The sequence below is a fragment of the Oncorhynchus masou genome, chromosome 15, assembly GCF_036934945.1.
Source record: "Oncorhynchus masou masou isolate Uvic2021 chromosome 15, UVic_Omas_1.1, whole genome shotgun sequence".
Classification (NCBI taxonomy): domain Eukaryota; kingdom Metazoa; phylum Chordata; class Actinopteri; order Salmoniformes; family Salmonidae; genus Oncorhynchus; species Oncorhynchus masou.
Genome location: NC_088226.1, coordinates 25,767,866 through 25,784,289, shown reverse-complemented (window position 1 = coordinate 25,784,289; position 16,424 = coordinate 25,767,866). Strand labels below are relative to the sequence as shown.

At 43.7% G+C, this 16,424-nt stretch overlaps 1 protein-coding gene across 1 annotated transcript; it reads left to right on the top strand.

The window, feature by feature from the left end:
• Positions 1-14,509: 14,509 nt before the first annotated feature.
• Positions 14,510-15,278, top strand: LOC135555064 (noggin-2-like). Its single transcript, XM_064987436.1, has one exon. The coding sequence runs from the start codon at positions 14,510-14,512 to the stop codon at positions 15,128-15,130; it is 621 nt and encodes a 206-aa protein (XP_064843508.1). The 3' UTR covers positions 15,131-15,278.
• Positions 15,279-16,424: the final 1,146 nt, after the last annotated feature.

Below are 16,424 nucleotides of genomic sequence, written 5' to 3'. Positions count from 1 at the left end.
GATCCTGCCTACCACTGTTGTGTCATCTGCAATTTGATGATGGTGTTGGAGTCATGCCTATAGGAAGGGAAAGCAAACTGAGCCTGCACCCTTGAGGGGCCCCAGTGTTGAGGATCAGCGTGGCGGATGTGCTGTTACCTACCCTTACCACCTGGGGCGGCCTGTTATGAAGTCCAGGATCCAGTTGCAGAGTGAGATGTTTACTCCCAGGGTCCTTAGCTTAGTGATGAGCTTTGAGGGCACTATGGTGTTGAACACTGAGCTGTAGTCAATGAAAATAATTCTCACATGCATGTTACTTTTGTCAAGGTGGGGAAGGGCAGTGTTGAGTGCAATAGAGATTGCATCATCTGAGGATCTGTTGGGGCAGCATGCAAATTGGAGTGGGTTTAGGGTTTCTGAGATAATGGTGTTGATGTGAGCCATGAACAGCCTTTCAAAGCACTTCATGGCTACAGACGTGAGTACTACGGGTCGGTAGTCGTTTAGGCATGTTACCTTAGTGCTCTTGGGCACAGGGACTATGGTGGTCTGCTTGAAACATGTTGGTATTACAGACTCAGTCAGGGACAGGTTGAAAATGTCAGTGAAGACACTTGCCAGTTGACCAGCGCATGCTCAGAATACACGTCCTGGTAATCCGTCTGGCCCTGCGGGCCTTGTGAATGTTGACCTATTTAAAGGTCTTACTCACATCGGTTACGGAGAGCGTGATCACACAGTCGCCCGAAACAGCTGATTCTCTCACGCATGCTTCAGGCTTACTTGCCTCGAAGCGAGCAAAGAAGTAATTTAGCTCATCTGGCAGGCTCTTGTCACTAGGCAGCTCAAGGCTGTGCTTCCCTATGTAGTCTGTAATAGTTTGCAAGCCTTGCCAAATCCGACGAGCGTCGGAGCCAGTGTAGTACACTTCAATCTTAGTCCTGTACTGAAGCTTTGCTTGTTTGATGGTTCATCAGAAGGCATAGCGGGATTTCTTATAAACTTCCGGGTTGGAGTCCCGCTCCTTGAAAGCGTCAGCTCTAAATTAAATTAAATGTTATTGGTCACATGCACATGGTTAGCAGATGCTATTGTTAGTGTAGCAAAATGCTTACCCTTTAGCTCAGTGCGGATGTTGCCTGTAATCCATGGCTTCTGGTTGGGGTATATATGTACAGTCACTGTGGGGATGACGTCATCAATGTACTTATTGATGAAGCCAGTGACTGATGTGGTGTACTCCTCAATGCCATCGGAAGAATCCCAGAACATATTCCATTCTGTGCTAGTAAGACAGTCCTGTAGCTTAGCATCGACTTCATCTGGCGACTTTCTTATTCACCGAGTCACTGGTGCTTCCTGCTTTCATTTTTGCTTGTAAGCAGGAGGCAGGAGGATAGAATTATGACCAGATTTGCCAAATGGAGGGCGAGATACTCTACCTCAGGTGAGCAAAACCTCGACACTTCCTTAGATTTCGTGCACCAGCTGTTGTTTACAAATATACATAGACCGCCACCCCTTGTCTTACCAGAGGCCGCTGTTCTATCCTGCTGAAAAAGCTTAAAACCTGCCAGTTGTATGTTATTCATGTCATCATTTAGCCACAACTTGGGGAAACATAAGATATTACAGTTTTTAATATCCCGTTGATAGGAAATACTTGATCGTAGTTTGTCTATTTTATTATCGATTGATCGTACGTTGGCTAACAAATAACGGGGAAAAAACATACACAATAGCGCAATTGGTTACGGGATCGTAAAACGGCAGCTATCTCGTTCTTCGCAATTCTTCACATGTATGTGTATGTGTGCCTGTGTGTGTGTGTCTCTTCACAGTCCCCGCTGTTCCATAAAGTGTATTGTTTATCATTTTAAAAATCTGATTCTATTGCTTGCATCAGTTACCTCATGTGGAAAAGAGTTCCATGCAGCCATGGATCTATGTAGTACTGTGCGACTCCCATAGTCTGATCTTGACTTGAGGATTGTGAAGAGACCTTTCATGGCATGTCTAGTGGGGTATGCATCGGTGTATGCGCTGTGTACTAGTAGTATAAACAGACCCCTCGGTGCATTCAGCATGTCAACACTTCTTACAAAAGCAAGTAGTGCTGAAGTCAATCTCTCCTCAACCTTGAGCCATAAGAGATGTACATGCATATTATTAATGTTAGCTCTAAGTGTACTTTCAATGGCCGGTCATGCTGTCCTGTTCTGAGCCAATTGAAATTTTCAGAGGTTCTTCTTTTTGGCACCTGACCACACGACTGAACAGTAGACCAGGTATGACAAAACTAGAGCCTGTTGGACCTGCCTTGTTGATAGAGTTGTTAAAAAGGCAGAGTAACGCTTTATTATGGACAGACTTCTCCCATCTCAGCTATTGTTGCATCAACATGTTTTGACCATGACCGTTTACAATCCAGGGTTACTCCAAGCCGTTTAGTCACCTCAACTTGCTCAATTTCCACGTCATTTATAACAAGATTTTGTTGTGGCTTAGGGTTTAGTGAACTTATTCATGGCCATTCTTTCTGAAACTAACTGCAGCTCTTTGTTAAGTGTTGCAGTGATTTCACTCGCTGTAGTAGCTGACGTGTATAGTGTTGAGTCACCCGCATACATAGACACACTTTACTCAAAGGCAGTGACATGTCATTAGTAAAGCTTGAAAAAAGTAAAGGGCCTAGACAACTTCCCTGGGGAATTCCTGATTCTACCTGGATTATGTTGGAGAGGCTTCCATTAAATAACATCCTCTGTGTTCTGTTAGACAGGTAACTCTTTATCCGCAATATAGCAGGGGGTGTAAAGCCGTAGCACATACATTTTTCCATCAGAAGATTATGATCTATAATGTCAAAAGCCTCGCTGAAGTTTAACAAAACATTTCCTACAATCAATTTTATTTTGATTTGATTTGATTTGATTTGTAATCCGTTTCTCTCAGCCAATCATTAGTCATTTATGTAAGTGTTGTGCTTATTGAATGTCCTTCCCTATAAGCGTGCTGAAAGTCTGTTGTCAGTTTGTTTCCAGTAAAATAGCATTGTATCTAGTCAAACACAATTTTTTCCAAAAGTTTAGGTTGGTAACAAGCTGATTGGTTGGCTATTTGTGGGCTTTACTATTCTTTGGTAGCAAAATTACGTTTGCTTCCCTCCAGGCCTGAGGGCGCACACTTTCTGGTAGGCTTTGATTGAGGATATGTCAAATAGGAGTGGCAAAAATGTCCACTTTTATCCTCAGTAATTTTCCATCCAAGTTGTCTGGCTTGTCTGGCTTGTCATTGTTGTTGTCATTGTTGTTGTTATTGTTGATAGACAACAATCATTTTTTTGCCTCTTCCACACTCACTTTACAGAATTCAAAATGACAATGCTTGTCCTTCATTATTTGATCAGTATAGTATAGTATAGTGTCATGTATAGTGTCAGCGTTTGTTGCTGGCACGTCATGCCTAAGTTTGCTTATCTTGCCAATGAACAAAATTATTTAAGTAATTGGCAATATCAGTGGATTTTGTGATGAATACGCCATCTGATTTAATGAATGTAATTTAAGGTTCTCCAAACCTTTTTACTATTATTCTTTATGTAATTTATTTTTGTTTCATAGTGTAGTTTAATGTAGTTTCATAGTGTAGTTTCAATCCACTGGGATTTAACCTTTTTTACAGTCAATTTCTTAATGGGTGCATGGTTATTAGTAACTGGAATAACCAATTTCTGGTTGCTCCTCATTATACACCACAGACCAACAAATATTCAACAAATTAGGAATCACTACAAAATGTATCACATGTCCTCGTATACACTATATTAGGCCCAGCCTTTGGAACTTTGGTTTTCATAGAAATTGCTACTATATTGTGATTACTACATCCGATGCATTTTGAAACAGCTTTAAAGAAATGTTCTGCAACATTAGAAAATATGTGATCAATACAGGTTGATGATTTCATTACTCTGCTGTTTGTAACTACCCTGGTAAGCTGATAACCTGAAGCAGGTTGCAAGCACTAGTTACAGTTTGAAGCTTTTTGTTGAGTGGGCAGCTTAATGAAAGCCAATCCATATTTAAATAACCCAGAAAATACCTAGGTAGCCTAGTGGTTAGAGTGTTGGACTTGTAAACGAAAGGTTGCTAGATCAAATCCCTGAGCTGACAAGGTAAAAACCTGTTGTTCTGCCCCTGAACAAGGCAGTTAACCCACTAGGCTGTCATTGAAAATAAGAATTTGTTCTTAAGTGACTTGTCTAGTTAAATAAAGGTGTAAATAAAAATACATACATTATCAAGCATTTCACATGTTACCCAGATACTGACTGTTAACATGTGGTGGTCTATTGCAGCTTTGCACCAGAATGGGCTTTAGGTGGGGCAGATGAACCTGTAGCCATATTACTTCAACAATATGTAACTCTATATATGTGTAGGACTGTGGTAACACCTCCTTCTGCATTTCTGTAGATCTTATAACAATGTATTGCTACCACTGTATCATCAATTGGAAGACACATTGGGATAATGTACATTTGCTGAAGCAACTCAGCAACACAATGGTAGGGATTATCTGAGCTGGGCTTGGGTCATTGATAAGTCATTGTCTCAATGCAGGCATTTTATTTTACCTTTATTTAACTAGGCAAGTCAGTTAAGAACATATTTTTGATGACGGCCAGTTAACAAGTGGGTTAACTGCCTGTTCAGGGGCAGAACAGCTCGGGGATTTGAACTTGCAACCTTTCGGTTACTAGTCCAACACTCTAACCACTAGGCTACCCTGCCGCTTGAAAGGATCCAGGAGCCCAAATTATTTGGGTGGATCTCATCCTCCTTATAAAACAATCTTTGTTTCCAGAATGTATCAAACTTGTCAATAAGTGTTACACCCATAGAGCTGCAATCATCTCGTAGTCAATTATGGAGGTCTAAAGGTCCGCTGAAACATTCACTACCATGATTTAGGGAGGGCGCAGGGCCAGATATTATGGGGTATTTGTTGGTGTCAAGCAAAGACACAATCAGTTCTTTAAAATGCATCTTCAGCTCTTCTGAGCTGCCCTTCATAATGTCATTGAATACCACATGAACTATGATAGACTCAATTTTGATGCTGGTTTAAAATGTTTGGAAGCAGCTTATTGTTCTGTACTCGTGCTCCTGGATAGCACAATGTTTTGTTCCAGGGACTGAGACATGGGATGGAGAAATCCACCCATTCCTACCCCTCTCACAATTAGTTTAACTATGGCCCACGAGAAGCAGGTTAGCCTACGTCCGCTGCTCCAGGCGATAGGTCCAGACCTCCCACAGCAGACAGGGCCTCGGCAGATCCAGGGAGAGGGAAAGGAGCCGAACTCTATGACAAAGCCGCAGCTGGAGTCAGCATAGTTGTAGTCAGCAAAGCCGTCGGTTGGCATACAGTGGCTTGTGAAAGTATTCAGCCCCCTTGGCATTTTTCCTATTTTGTTGCCTTACAACCTGGAATTAAAAATAATTAGGGGTTCGTATCATTTGATTTACACAACATGCCTACCACTTCGAAGATGCAACATATTTTTCAACACGAAACAGACAAGAAATAAAACAAGAAAAACTGAAAACTTGAGTGTGCATGACTATGCCAGTAAGATTTCACCTAAATCAACCATTTATCGGATCATCAAGAACTTCAAGGAGAGCGGTTCAATTGTTGTGAAGAAGGCTTCAGGGCGCCCAAGAAGTTCCAGCAAGCGCCAGGACCGTCACCTAAAGTTGATTCAGCTACGGGATCGGGGCACCACCAGTACAGAGCTTGAACAGGAATGGCAGCAGGCAGGTGTGAGTGCATCTGCACGCACAGTGAGGCGAAGACTTTTGGAGGATGGCCTGGTGTCAAGAAGGGCAGCAAATAATCCACTTCTCTCCAGGAAAAACATCAGGGACAGACTGATATTCTGCAAAAGGTACAGGGATTGGACTGCTGAGGACTGGGGTAAAGTCATTTTCTCTGATGAATCCCCTTTCCGATTGAATAGGGGCATCTGGAAAAAAGCTTGTCCGGAGAAGACAAGGTGAGCGCTACCATTTGTCCTGTGTCATGCCAACAGTAAAGCATTATGAGACCATTCATGTGTGGGGTTGCTTCTCAGCCAAGGGAGTGGGCTCACTCACAATTTTGCCTAAGAACACAGCCATGAATAAAGAATGGTACCAACACATCCTCAGAGAGCAACTTCTCCCAACCATCCAGGAACAGTTTGGTGACGATCAATGTATTTTCTAGCATGATGGAACACCTTGTCATAAGGCAAAAGGTGATAACTAAGTGGCTTGGGGAACAAAACATCAATACTTTGGGTCCTTGGCCAGGAAACTCCCCAGACCTTAATCCCATTGAGAATTTATGGTCAATCCTCAAGAGGCGGGTGGAGAAACAAAAACCCACAAATTTTGACAAATTCCAAGCATTGATTATGCAAGAATGGTCTGCCATCAGTCAGGATGTGGCCCAGAAGTTAATTGACAGCATGCCAGGGCGGATTGCAGAGGTCTTGAAAAAAATAAGGGTCAACACTGCAAATATTGACTCTTATGAAATGCTTGTAATTATACTTCAGTATTCCATAGTAACATCTGACAAAAATATCTAAAGACACTGAAGCAGCAAACTTTGTGAAAATTAATATTTGTGTCGTTTTCAAAATTTTTGGCCACGACTGTACAGCAATCTTTAAGTCATCCCACAGACTCTCATTGGATTTGAGGTCTGGGCTTTGACTGGGCCATTCCAAGGCATTTAAATGTTTCCCCTTAAACCATTTAAGTGTTGCTTTAGCAGTATGGTTAGGGTCATTGTCCCGTTGGAAGGTGAATCTCCGTCCCAGTCTCAAATCTCTGGACGACTGAAACAGGTTTCCCTCAAGAATTTCCCTGTATTTAGCGCCATCCTTCATTCCTTCAATTCTGACCAGTTTCCCAGTCCCTGACGATGAAAAACACCCCCACAGCATGATGCTGCCACCACCATGCTTCACTGTGGGGATGGTGTTCTCTGGGTGATGAAAGGTGTTGGGTTTGCACTAGACAGGGTTTTTCTTGATGGAGAAAAGCTCAATTTTAGTCTCATCTGACCAGAGTACCTTCTTCCATATGTTTGGGAAGTCTCCCACATGCATTTTGATGAACACCTAACGCGTTTGCTTATTTTTTTCTTCATGCAACGGCTTTTTTCTGGCCACTCTTCCGTAAAGCACAGATCTGTGGAGTGTACGGTTTAAAGTAGTCGTATGGACAGGGACTCCAGTCTCTGCCCTGGAGCTTTGCATCTCCTTCAGGGTTATCTTTGGTCTCTTTGTTGCCTCTCTGACTAACGCCCTCCTTGCCTGGTCCGTGAGTTTTAGTGGGCAGCCCTCTCTTGGGCAGGTTTGTTGTGGTGTCATATTCTTTCCATTTTTGAATAATGGGATGTTCAAAGTTTCAAATAGTTTTTTATAAACCATCACTGATCTGTACTTCTCCACAACTTTGTCCCTGACCTGTTTGGAGAGCTCCTTGGTCTTCATGATGCCGCTTGCTTGGTGGTGTCCCTTGTTTAGTAGTGTTGCTGAATCTGGGGCCTTTCAGAACAGGTGTATATATACTGAGATCATGTATCAGATCATGTGGCACTTAAATAAAGTACACCTGTGTGCAATCTTACTAATTATGTGACTTCTGAAGGTAATTTGCACCAGATCTTATTTAGGGGCATCATAGCAAACGGGGTGAATACATATGCACGCACCACTTTTCCATTTTTTGGGGTGAATTTTTTTGAACAAGTTATTTTTTTAAATTTCATTTCACCAATTTGGCCGATTTTGTGTATGTCCATTACATGAAATCCAAATCCAAATCCATTTAAATTACAGGTTGTAATGCAACAAAATAGAAAAAAATGCCAAGTTGTGTGACTACTTTTGCAAGGCACTGTATACACTACATAACCAAAAGTATGTGGACACCTGCTCGTCGAACATCTCATTCCAAAATCATGTGCATTAATATGGATTTGGTCTACCCTTTGCTGCTATAACAGGCACTCTTCTGTGAATGCTTTCCACTAGATGTTGGAACATTGCTGAGGTGACTTCCTTCCATTCAGCCCCAAGAGCATTAGTGAGGTCAGGCACTGATGATGGGTGATTAGGCCTGGCTCACAGTCGGTGTTCCAATTCATCCCAAAAGTGTTCAATTTGGGTTGAGGTCAGGGCTCTGTGCAAGTCAGTCAAGTTATTCCACACATACCTGTCAAGAACGGGTGTGGCTGAAATAGCAGAATCCACTAATTTGAAGGGCTGTCCACATACTTTTTTATATACACTGTATAGTGTAGGTACGTGGAATGCCCCAATGCAATTATAGTCATGATAAAGACAACCTTGATGGCGATACAGTATCCCCAGTGAGGTAAAGAGAGCTACCTTGGTGGCTAGAGTGGTCCTCCTCAGTGAGGTAAAGAGAGCTACTTTGGTGACTAGAGTGTGCCTCCTTGTTGCTGGAAAAAAAGAGCTGCCTAGGTGTTAAAGTGGGCATCCTCAATGGGCCTTCTTGGTGGCTTTTGTGGTCCTCCTAAGTACACAGGGGCCCCTAATGCAGGGGTACTCAAGGCACAATACTGAGGAGAAACTTTTGAGAAATGAAAGAAAGCCTCTATCATTCTGAGAGTAGTAAAGTATCTGAAATGGCACCCTATTCCCTATATAGTGCACTAATTTTGACCAGAGCCCTAAAATTAATGCAATAAGATGTTATTTCAGACCCAGCTAGAGACAGGCGTGACCTTTTCTCTAGAATGGGACTAATTGGGTCTCCAGCATCATAAGCAAACAACATGAGCTCAGAGACTATGTGTGTGTTCCCCTCAGGGTGTGTATGTGTGTGTGTGTGTGTGTGTGTGTGTGTGTGTGTGTGTGTGTGTGTGTGTGTGTGTGTGTGTGTGTGTGTGTGTGTGTGTGTGTGTGTGTGTGTGTGTGTGTGTGTGTGTGTGTGTGTGTGTGTGCGTGCGCGTGCGTGCGTGCGTGTGTGCGTGTGTGTGTGTGTATGTGTGTCCGCCTCCAGTCTGTCTGGTGCCAAGTATCAGATTTCACTTTCCCTCTAACGCCACATTTAGAGCAAGACACAATATCTGTTTCCCCTCACCCTCTCATCTCTCTCTCTCTCTCTCTCTCTCTCATTTAACCACCTCAGCAGCAGCAGCAGCAGCATCTCCTTTATCTTTTTACTCTCCTTTTCACTTTACCTCACTGTTACCTACTGACTTTTCCTTCATCCACCCCCTTCCGTCCTCTCTGCTTCTCTCCTGCTATAACTTTGCGTCCAACTTTTTAACTTTGCTACAAAGTTAATCTCTTGCTACAATTTAACATGCTACATAGCAGCCATTGCTTTAGCATATTGTTAGTGTTTTGTCATTGTAGGTTCTTCTGTTAAGTTTAACCTATGAAATTAATCTTCAAGTAGCCAGGAATAGCTCTACTAGCTGTCTAACCTGGGTGTCAGTCTGTTTTGGCTTTGTCATGCCAAATAGACTGGACTCGCTGCTATCTCAATGCGTACCTGTTCTTGTATTTCTGAGCTTGAAGAGAAGAAAGAGTACAGCAGGTCCTTATCTTGATGAAATAATTCCTAGTTTGCCATATGAAGAACAAAAGAGAGGTACATTGGCAATCATCATCTAAATTAAATCTTCCTAATCAAGTACCCCAGTGGATGTCAGGGAAAGACGTCATATGTTGGTTGTTATCTGGCCAGATAACAGGTCACAATTTATACCACACAAAACGATACAGGATCAGTACATTTATTGGGTGGGTTGTGTCCAAATTTTGACACCTTCTAATTTAGAAATGAGTAGTCTAGTCCAGGAAGAGGCATAATGATAATTCCAGTTCCTGGCACCCTCCAATACACCTCTGGGAAACATTCCAGAAAACTCCACAAATAGCCTTGAAAGATTAATCTGGCCGGGTCAGAAGTACAGAGAGATCTGATTCCATAGAAATAAAATCATTAATCAAAAAGTGTATTATTTGCGTACAGAGATTTGCAGATGTTATCACAGGTGAAGTGAAATGCTTGTGTTTCCAGGTACAACAGTGCAGTAATTTTGAGCAATACTAAACAATATACAATGCACACATAATCCAAATAGTACAAAATAAGAAATTAAGAAATATCAGAACGAATCCGGAATATACTTTACCAGTTAAAAGTTTGGACACACCTACTCATTCCATTTATTTATTTTTACCATTTTCTACATTTTAAAATAACAGTGAAGACATCATAACTATGAAATAACACATATGTAATCAGGTAGTAACCAAAAAAGTGGTAAACAAATCCAAATATATTTTATATTTGTGATTCTTCAAAGTAGCCACCCTTTGCCTTGATGACAGCTTTGCACACTCTTGACATTCTCTCAACAGGCTTCATGAGGTAGTCACCTGGAATGCATTTAAATTAACAGGTGTGCCTTGTTAAAAGTTAATTTGCGGAATTTTGTTCCTTCTTAATGCGTTTGAGCCAATCAATTGTGTCTTTATTTAGTATGGTTAGGGCGTGAGTTGGGTGGGCAGTCTATGTTTGTTTGTTCTATATTTTGGGTATTTCTATGTTTCGGCCTAGTATGGTTCTCAATCAGAGGCAGGTGTCATTAGTTGTCTCTGATTGAGAATCATACTTAGGTAGCCTGGGTTTCACTGTGTGTTTGTGGATGATTGTTCCTGTCTCTGTGTTTGCACTAGATAGGACTGTTAGGGTTTTCACATTTCCTGTTTTTGTAGGTTTGTTCATGTGAAAATATTTATTAAAACATGAATCAAAATAACCACGCTGCGCTTTGGTCCGCCTCTCCATCAATGGAAGAAATCCCTTACAGAATCACCCAACCACAACAGGACCAAGCGGTGTGGTAAACAGCAGCTGCAGCAAAACCAGCAGCAGAAGAAGGGACAGCGCCGACAGCAGCGGCAACAGCAACAGCGGCGCAATGAGGAATGGACATGGGACGATGTATTGGATGGCAAGGGTTGCTACACATGGGAGGAGATCCTGGTGGGAAAGGATCGCCTTCCATGGCAACAGGTGGAGGCAGCGAGGAGAGCAGAGGCAGCCGGAGAGAGGAGCCGGCGATATGAGGAGGCAGCACGGCAGTGCAACAGGTACGAGGGGCAGCCCCCCAAAAAATGTGGGGGGGGGGCAGACGAGGTGTGGTACTAAGCCAGGTAGCAGACCTGAGCTCACTCCTCGTGCTTATTATAAGCAGCGCATTACTGGTCAGGCACCGTGTTATGCGATTAAGCGCACGGTGTCGCCAGTACGTGCAAATAGCCCGGTGCGCTATAGGGCAGCCCCCCGAAAGTGCCATGCGAGTGTGGGCATCGAGCCAGGGCGTTTGGTGCCTTCTCAGCGTGTCTGGTCGCCGGTGCGCAATTTTGGTCCAGGGTATCCTGTGCCGGCTCTGCGTACTGTGTCTCCGGGGCGCTGGGAGGGTGCAGTGCGTCCTCTGCCTGCGCTCCGCTCGTGCCGGGCAAATGTGGGAGTGGAGCCTAAGGGAGAGGTGCGTGTAGTAAGCACTAGATCTCCCGTGCTTACCCACAGCCCGGTTCAACCTGTGCCTGCACTCTGGAGGGTCCGGGCTAGAGTAGTTGTCCAGCCTGGGGAAGTGGTGCCAAGGTTGCGCACCAGAGCTCCAGTGCTCCCCCACAGCCCGGTCCTTCAGGTGCCTGCTCCTAACACCAAGCCTCCTGAAGGTCTTCCCAGCCTGGTGGTTCCTGTGGCAGCCCCATGCACCAGGCTGTCTCTCTGTCTCCTCCCTACAGGTGGTCCCGTCTGTCCGGCGCTGCTGCCGGAGCCTCCCGCCTGCCCGGCGCTACTGCCGGAGCCTCCCGCCTGTCCGGCGCTGCTACCGGAGCCTCCCGCCTGTCCGGCGCTGCTGCCGGAGCCTCCCGCCTGCCCGGCGCTGCTGCCGGAGCCTCCCGCCTGCCCGGCGCTGCTTCCGGAGTCTCCCGCCTGCCCGGCGCTGCTGCCGGAGCCTCCGGCTCTGGCCCCTCAGCCCAGAGGCGCCAGAGCCCCTGCCCCTCTGTCCCGAGCCCCTGCCCCTCTGTCCCAAGCTGCCCCTCTGTCCATTGAGAAGAGTTGCCATGGTTAGAAAGCCACGGAGGCGGACTATAAGGCGGACTAAGACAATGGTGAAGTGGGTTCCGCGTCCCGCGCCAGAGCCGCCACCGCGGACAGACGCCCACCCAGACCCTCCCCTATAGGTCAAGGTTTTGCGGCCGGAGTCCGCACCTTTGGGGGGGTACTGTCACGTTCTGACCTTTATTTCCTTTGTTTCGTCTTTATTTAGTATGGTCAGGGCGTGAGTTGGGTGGGCAGTCTATGTTTGTTTGTTCTATATTTTGGGTATTTCTATGTTTCGGCCTAGTATGGTTCTCAATCAGAGGCAGGTGTCATTAGTTGTCTCTGATTGAGAATCATACTTAGGTAGCCTGGGTTTCACTGTGTGTTTGTGGATGATTGTTCCTGTCTCTGTGTTTGCACTAGATAGGACTGTTAGGGTTTTCACATTTCCTGTTTTTGTAGGTTTGTTCATGTGAAAATATTTATTAAAACATGAATCAAAATAACCACGCTGCGCTTTGGTCCGCCTCTCCGTCAATGGAAGAAATCCCTTACAATTTCAAGAACTTGGAAAGTTTCTTCAAGTGCAGTCGCAAAAACCATCAAGTGCTGTGATGTAACTGGTTCTCATGAAGATCGCTACAGGAAAGGAAGACCCAGAGTTACTTTTGCTGTAGAGGATAAGTTTATTAGAGTTACCATCCTCAGAAATCAGAAATTGCAGCCCAAGTAAATGCTTCACAGAGTTCAAGTAACAGATACATCTCAACCTCAACTGTTCAGAGGAGACTGGGTGAATCAGGCCTTCATGGTCGAATTGCTGCAAAGAAATCTCTACTAAAGGACACCAATAATAAGAAGAGACTTGCTTGGGCCAAGAAACTCGAGCAATGGACATCAGACCGGTGGAAATCTGTCCTTTGGTCTGATGAGTCCAAATTTGATGAGTCCAAACCGCCGTGTCTTTATGAGACGAAGAGTAGGTGAACGAATGATCTCCGCATGTGTATTTCCCACTGTGAGGTATGGAGAAGGAGAGATTGAGAGGTATGGAGAGGTATTTCCCACTGTGAACCATTGCGAAAGAACAATCCCCTCCAGTGATTCTATTTTGCACCATATCATCTATAATATGCAGCACAACAAACACACACACACTGCTTTATATGGACAGGTTTTCACATGCCTGTAACCATTCATAGTGTGATGTTTAAAGCCACATTGTGTAATTTTTGCATATTTTGTCATACTATAGAGAGAAATAGTAATTCCATCTTTTTGTAAGCATTAATTCCATCTTCATCAGCTAACCTTACTTTTTGTGAATTTTAAAGCATTTATGTCATGTAAAAATGTACATAAAGGCTTCATAATTCAAGAAGGAAGTGTTAACTGACTGATATTATCTCAGAACAAAACATATAAGATCTCCTAAGCTTGACCTTATTTTCGGTGTATATCCCAAAACCCTATAATTTCACTATTAACTTTCACAATATATCCCAATGGTCATGAATATACAAATATTCAACTCCGTCAATACCACCAAAACAAGGTGGTAACTATTAAGCGCCATGTCAACCTCAGGACCACTATTTATCAAGCTCCAGAGCGCGCCGTTTGTAACCCGTCTGTGTTTAGGACCATGTAGCCGTGCGCGCTGTCAATCATGGTGAAAGTGACGGTGTTGACTGCTTGACACTTCGGAATGGGATATTTAACTTGAGAGTGGGGTCCACTTTCTACAGAAGCAGTTACTCTCCCGCCTTGGAAATGGGTGAAGGTGTCTAGGAGCTTCAGCAAAATATAACTATAAAATAGAAGCAACTACCCTATAGGCTACAGCATTCACGACAAGACTCTCCGTGAATGGATTACATTCAGAAACAGAGGTGTAATGCATCTTAATCTCGGGTGGCATCTCCTCCGGTGATAAGGATTCTGAGTTTTCTAAAGGCATGTTTGTTTAGGAGGTTTTGGCTTATTTATCCTCAAAGCACTGAGAGGAGGCACAGATGAGAAGAGAAAAAAAGAAAACTCTACTGAGTTTGTGTGTGGTGGAACATTGATGGAAATCCGTTATATCCATTTAATGAACTAGGACGCTCATGCGCTCTATGGTCAAAGGGAATGGTCTGTATTGATGTATTCAGTTAAGTGATGGTTACCGTTCTCTTCCTCACTTAGTAACTTGTCAACAAACAAAAAATACATTGCCGATTTCTGGGCTGCAACTGGGACGGATATCTTATTTAAGCACACACCACCTCTCCGATCCAAATGTCAAAGTGAGACACTAACGCAGCACTTGTTCTTTTGCTGTAAGTGAAAATAATTTGCGTAAATAACAGCTCGAGCTATAGAACATGTGGATTTCTCCGGCGGCTCTGCTCTATGTCATAGCGACCATCCACCTCGGTGTCTCTCAGCATTTTTTGCGTCTGCGCCCTTCGCCCAGCGAGCATCTTCCAGTGCCCGGTCTTAAAGAGGACCCTGACCCAAAATACGACCCGAGGAAACAGGACCTGGCCGAACGGACACTGAAGAGGAAACTCGGGAGAAACTTTGACCCCGTCTTCATGTCAATCAACAGCCCCCCTGTTGTGGAGAACCGGACTGCCCTTGAAGCACAGTCCAGACTGATGGGACCTATTCCCAACCAGCTGAAAAAGCTGTACCTGGTGACAGTGGGCAAGAAAGCCCGTCGGAAGTTTGCACAGTGGTTGTGGGCATACACGCACTGCCCCGTGGGCTATGTATGGAAGGACTTGGGCGTGAGGTTCTGGCCGCGTTACGTCAAGGAGGGACAGTGTCTGAATGAGCGCTCTTGTTCGTTCCCGGCGGGGATGTTTTGCATGCCCGACAAGTCAGTCACCAAGACATTCCTCCGCTGGTACTGCCAGGGCTTTCTCCAAAAGAAATACTGCATGTGGATACAGGTTCAATACCCCATCATATCCGAATGCAAGTGTTCCTGTGTAGAATAGGCCTATTTAACTCGGGGTAAAACTATTTCCATTCAAAATTTAATTAAACCCTCATCATACAAAATAAGATTGTGTTAATTAAAAAGCTATTAAATTCACATATAAACGTGTAAACATTTAGCTACAATAGCTTACATCAAGCGTGATAGGAACACATGAACGTCTTCACAAAGTTGTCTTGTCAACGTTTGGGAGTTTTTACATTTTTTTTATGTCTGGCACGGGATGGAGAGTGTATCACGGTATAGGCTACTGTTAACAGTTTTTATTTATTTTATTTATTACCACAGCCATTGTTAGTATAAAACTATGATTATGTATAGATGTTTATATGAGTGTTTCTCTGAAGGCTAATAAAAAGTATCAATAAAAATGGTTTCGTTAAGAGGTTAATTTTGTCTTTAATTTGCCAAGAGAGTCATATTTCCATATAGGCCTGAATTGTATGACAGCGACATCTGTTAACTTTTTAAAAGCATCCAATACAATAATTTTTTTACGTGCGTTTTGGCTTGGAAATGTGACATTTTATGGGCTCAATAACATTCTGAAGTTCTAACCCAAATGGCACCATATTCCCTATATAGTGTACTTATTTTGTTCAGAGCCCTATAAAGGGAATATGGTGCCATTTGGAATATCATCACTCTTAAGAACTAAACAACCTTGTTCCTGACACGTGGAAAAACACAGCTGATAGACAAGGCTTGGAGAGGATACAGAGAAAGAGAGAGAGAGAGAGGGAGAGGGAGAGGGAGAGGGAGAGAGCGAGCAAATAATGAATGTGAACCGCCAATGAGGCCATGCATTGTGTATACTAGGCACACCATTCCTGAGATGTTTCCATAATAGTCAAACATGTCTCAAACATTTCAAACTATGTGCGAAAAGACGAATGGTGTCCCCCCCTCTCGGTCTGACGCAGAACATACAGTATGCAAGGTACGGTTCTCGGCTGTAGAGCAAGATGCTGATAAGGCTATATCCGCGGTGTGGTTTTTATTACATAAATAGGCTACCGGATATATTATACTACGCGACGACCTGTCAGCTACAGAGATGGAGAGAATTGGGTTAGGTAGTTTAAAAAAAACACCTCTGTTACACATCCATAGCTCTGTCCCCAGCGAACCACTCAGTTTAACAAACAAAGTGTCAGGGTCAGGCTTTTGAAAATGCAGATGGTGCCTTTGGTAGCCTAACTTATATTGGCCTACTTTTATTAATGTTGATTAACTTTGGGGTTGTTAGAGATCATGATTAAATATTTTTCTCCTTAAACATTGGATTGGCC

Excerpts from the sequence above, each read along its gene's own strand:
- LOC135555064 (XM_064987436.1), top strand. The coding sequence starts at position 14,510 with ATGTGGATTTCTCCGGCGGCTCTGCTCTATGTCATAGCGACCATCCAC.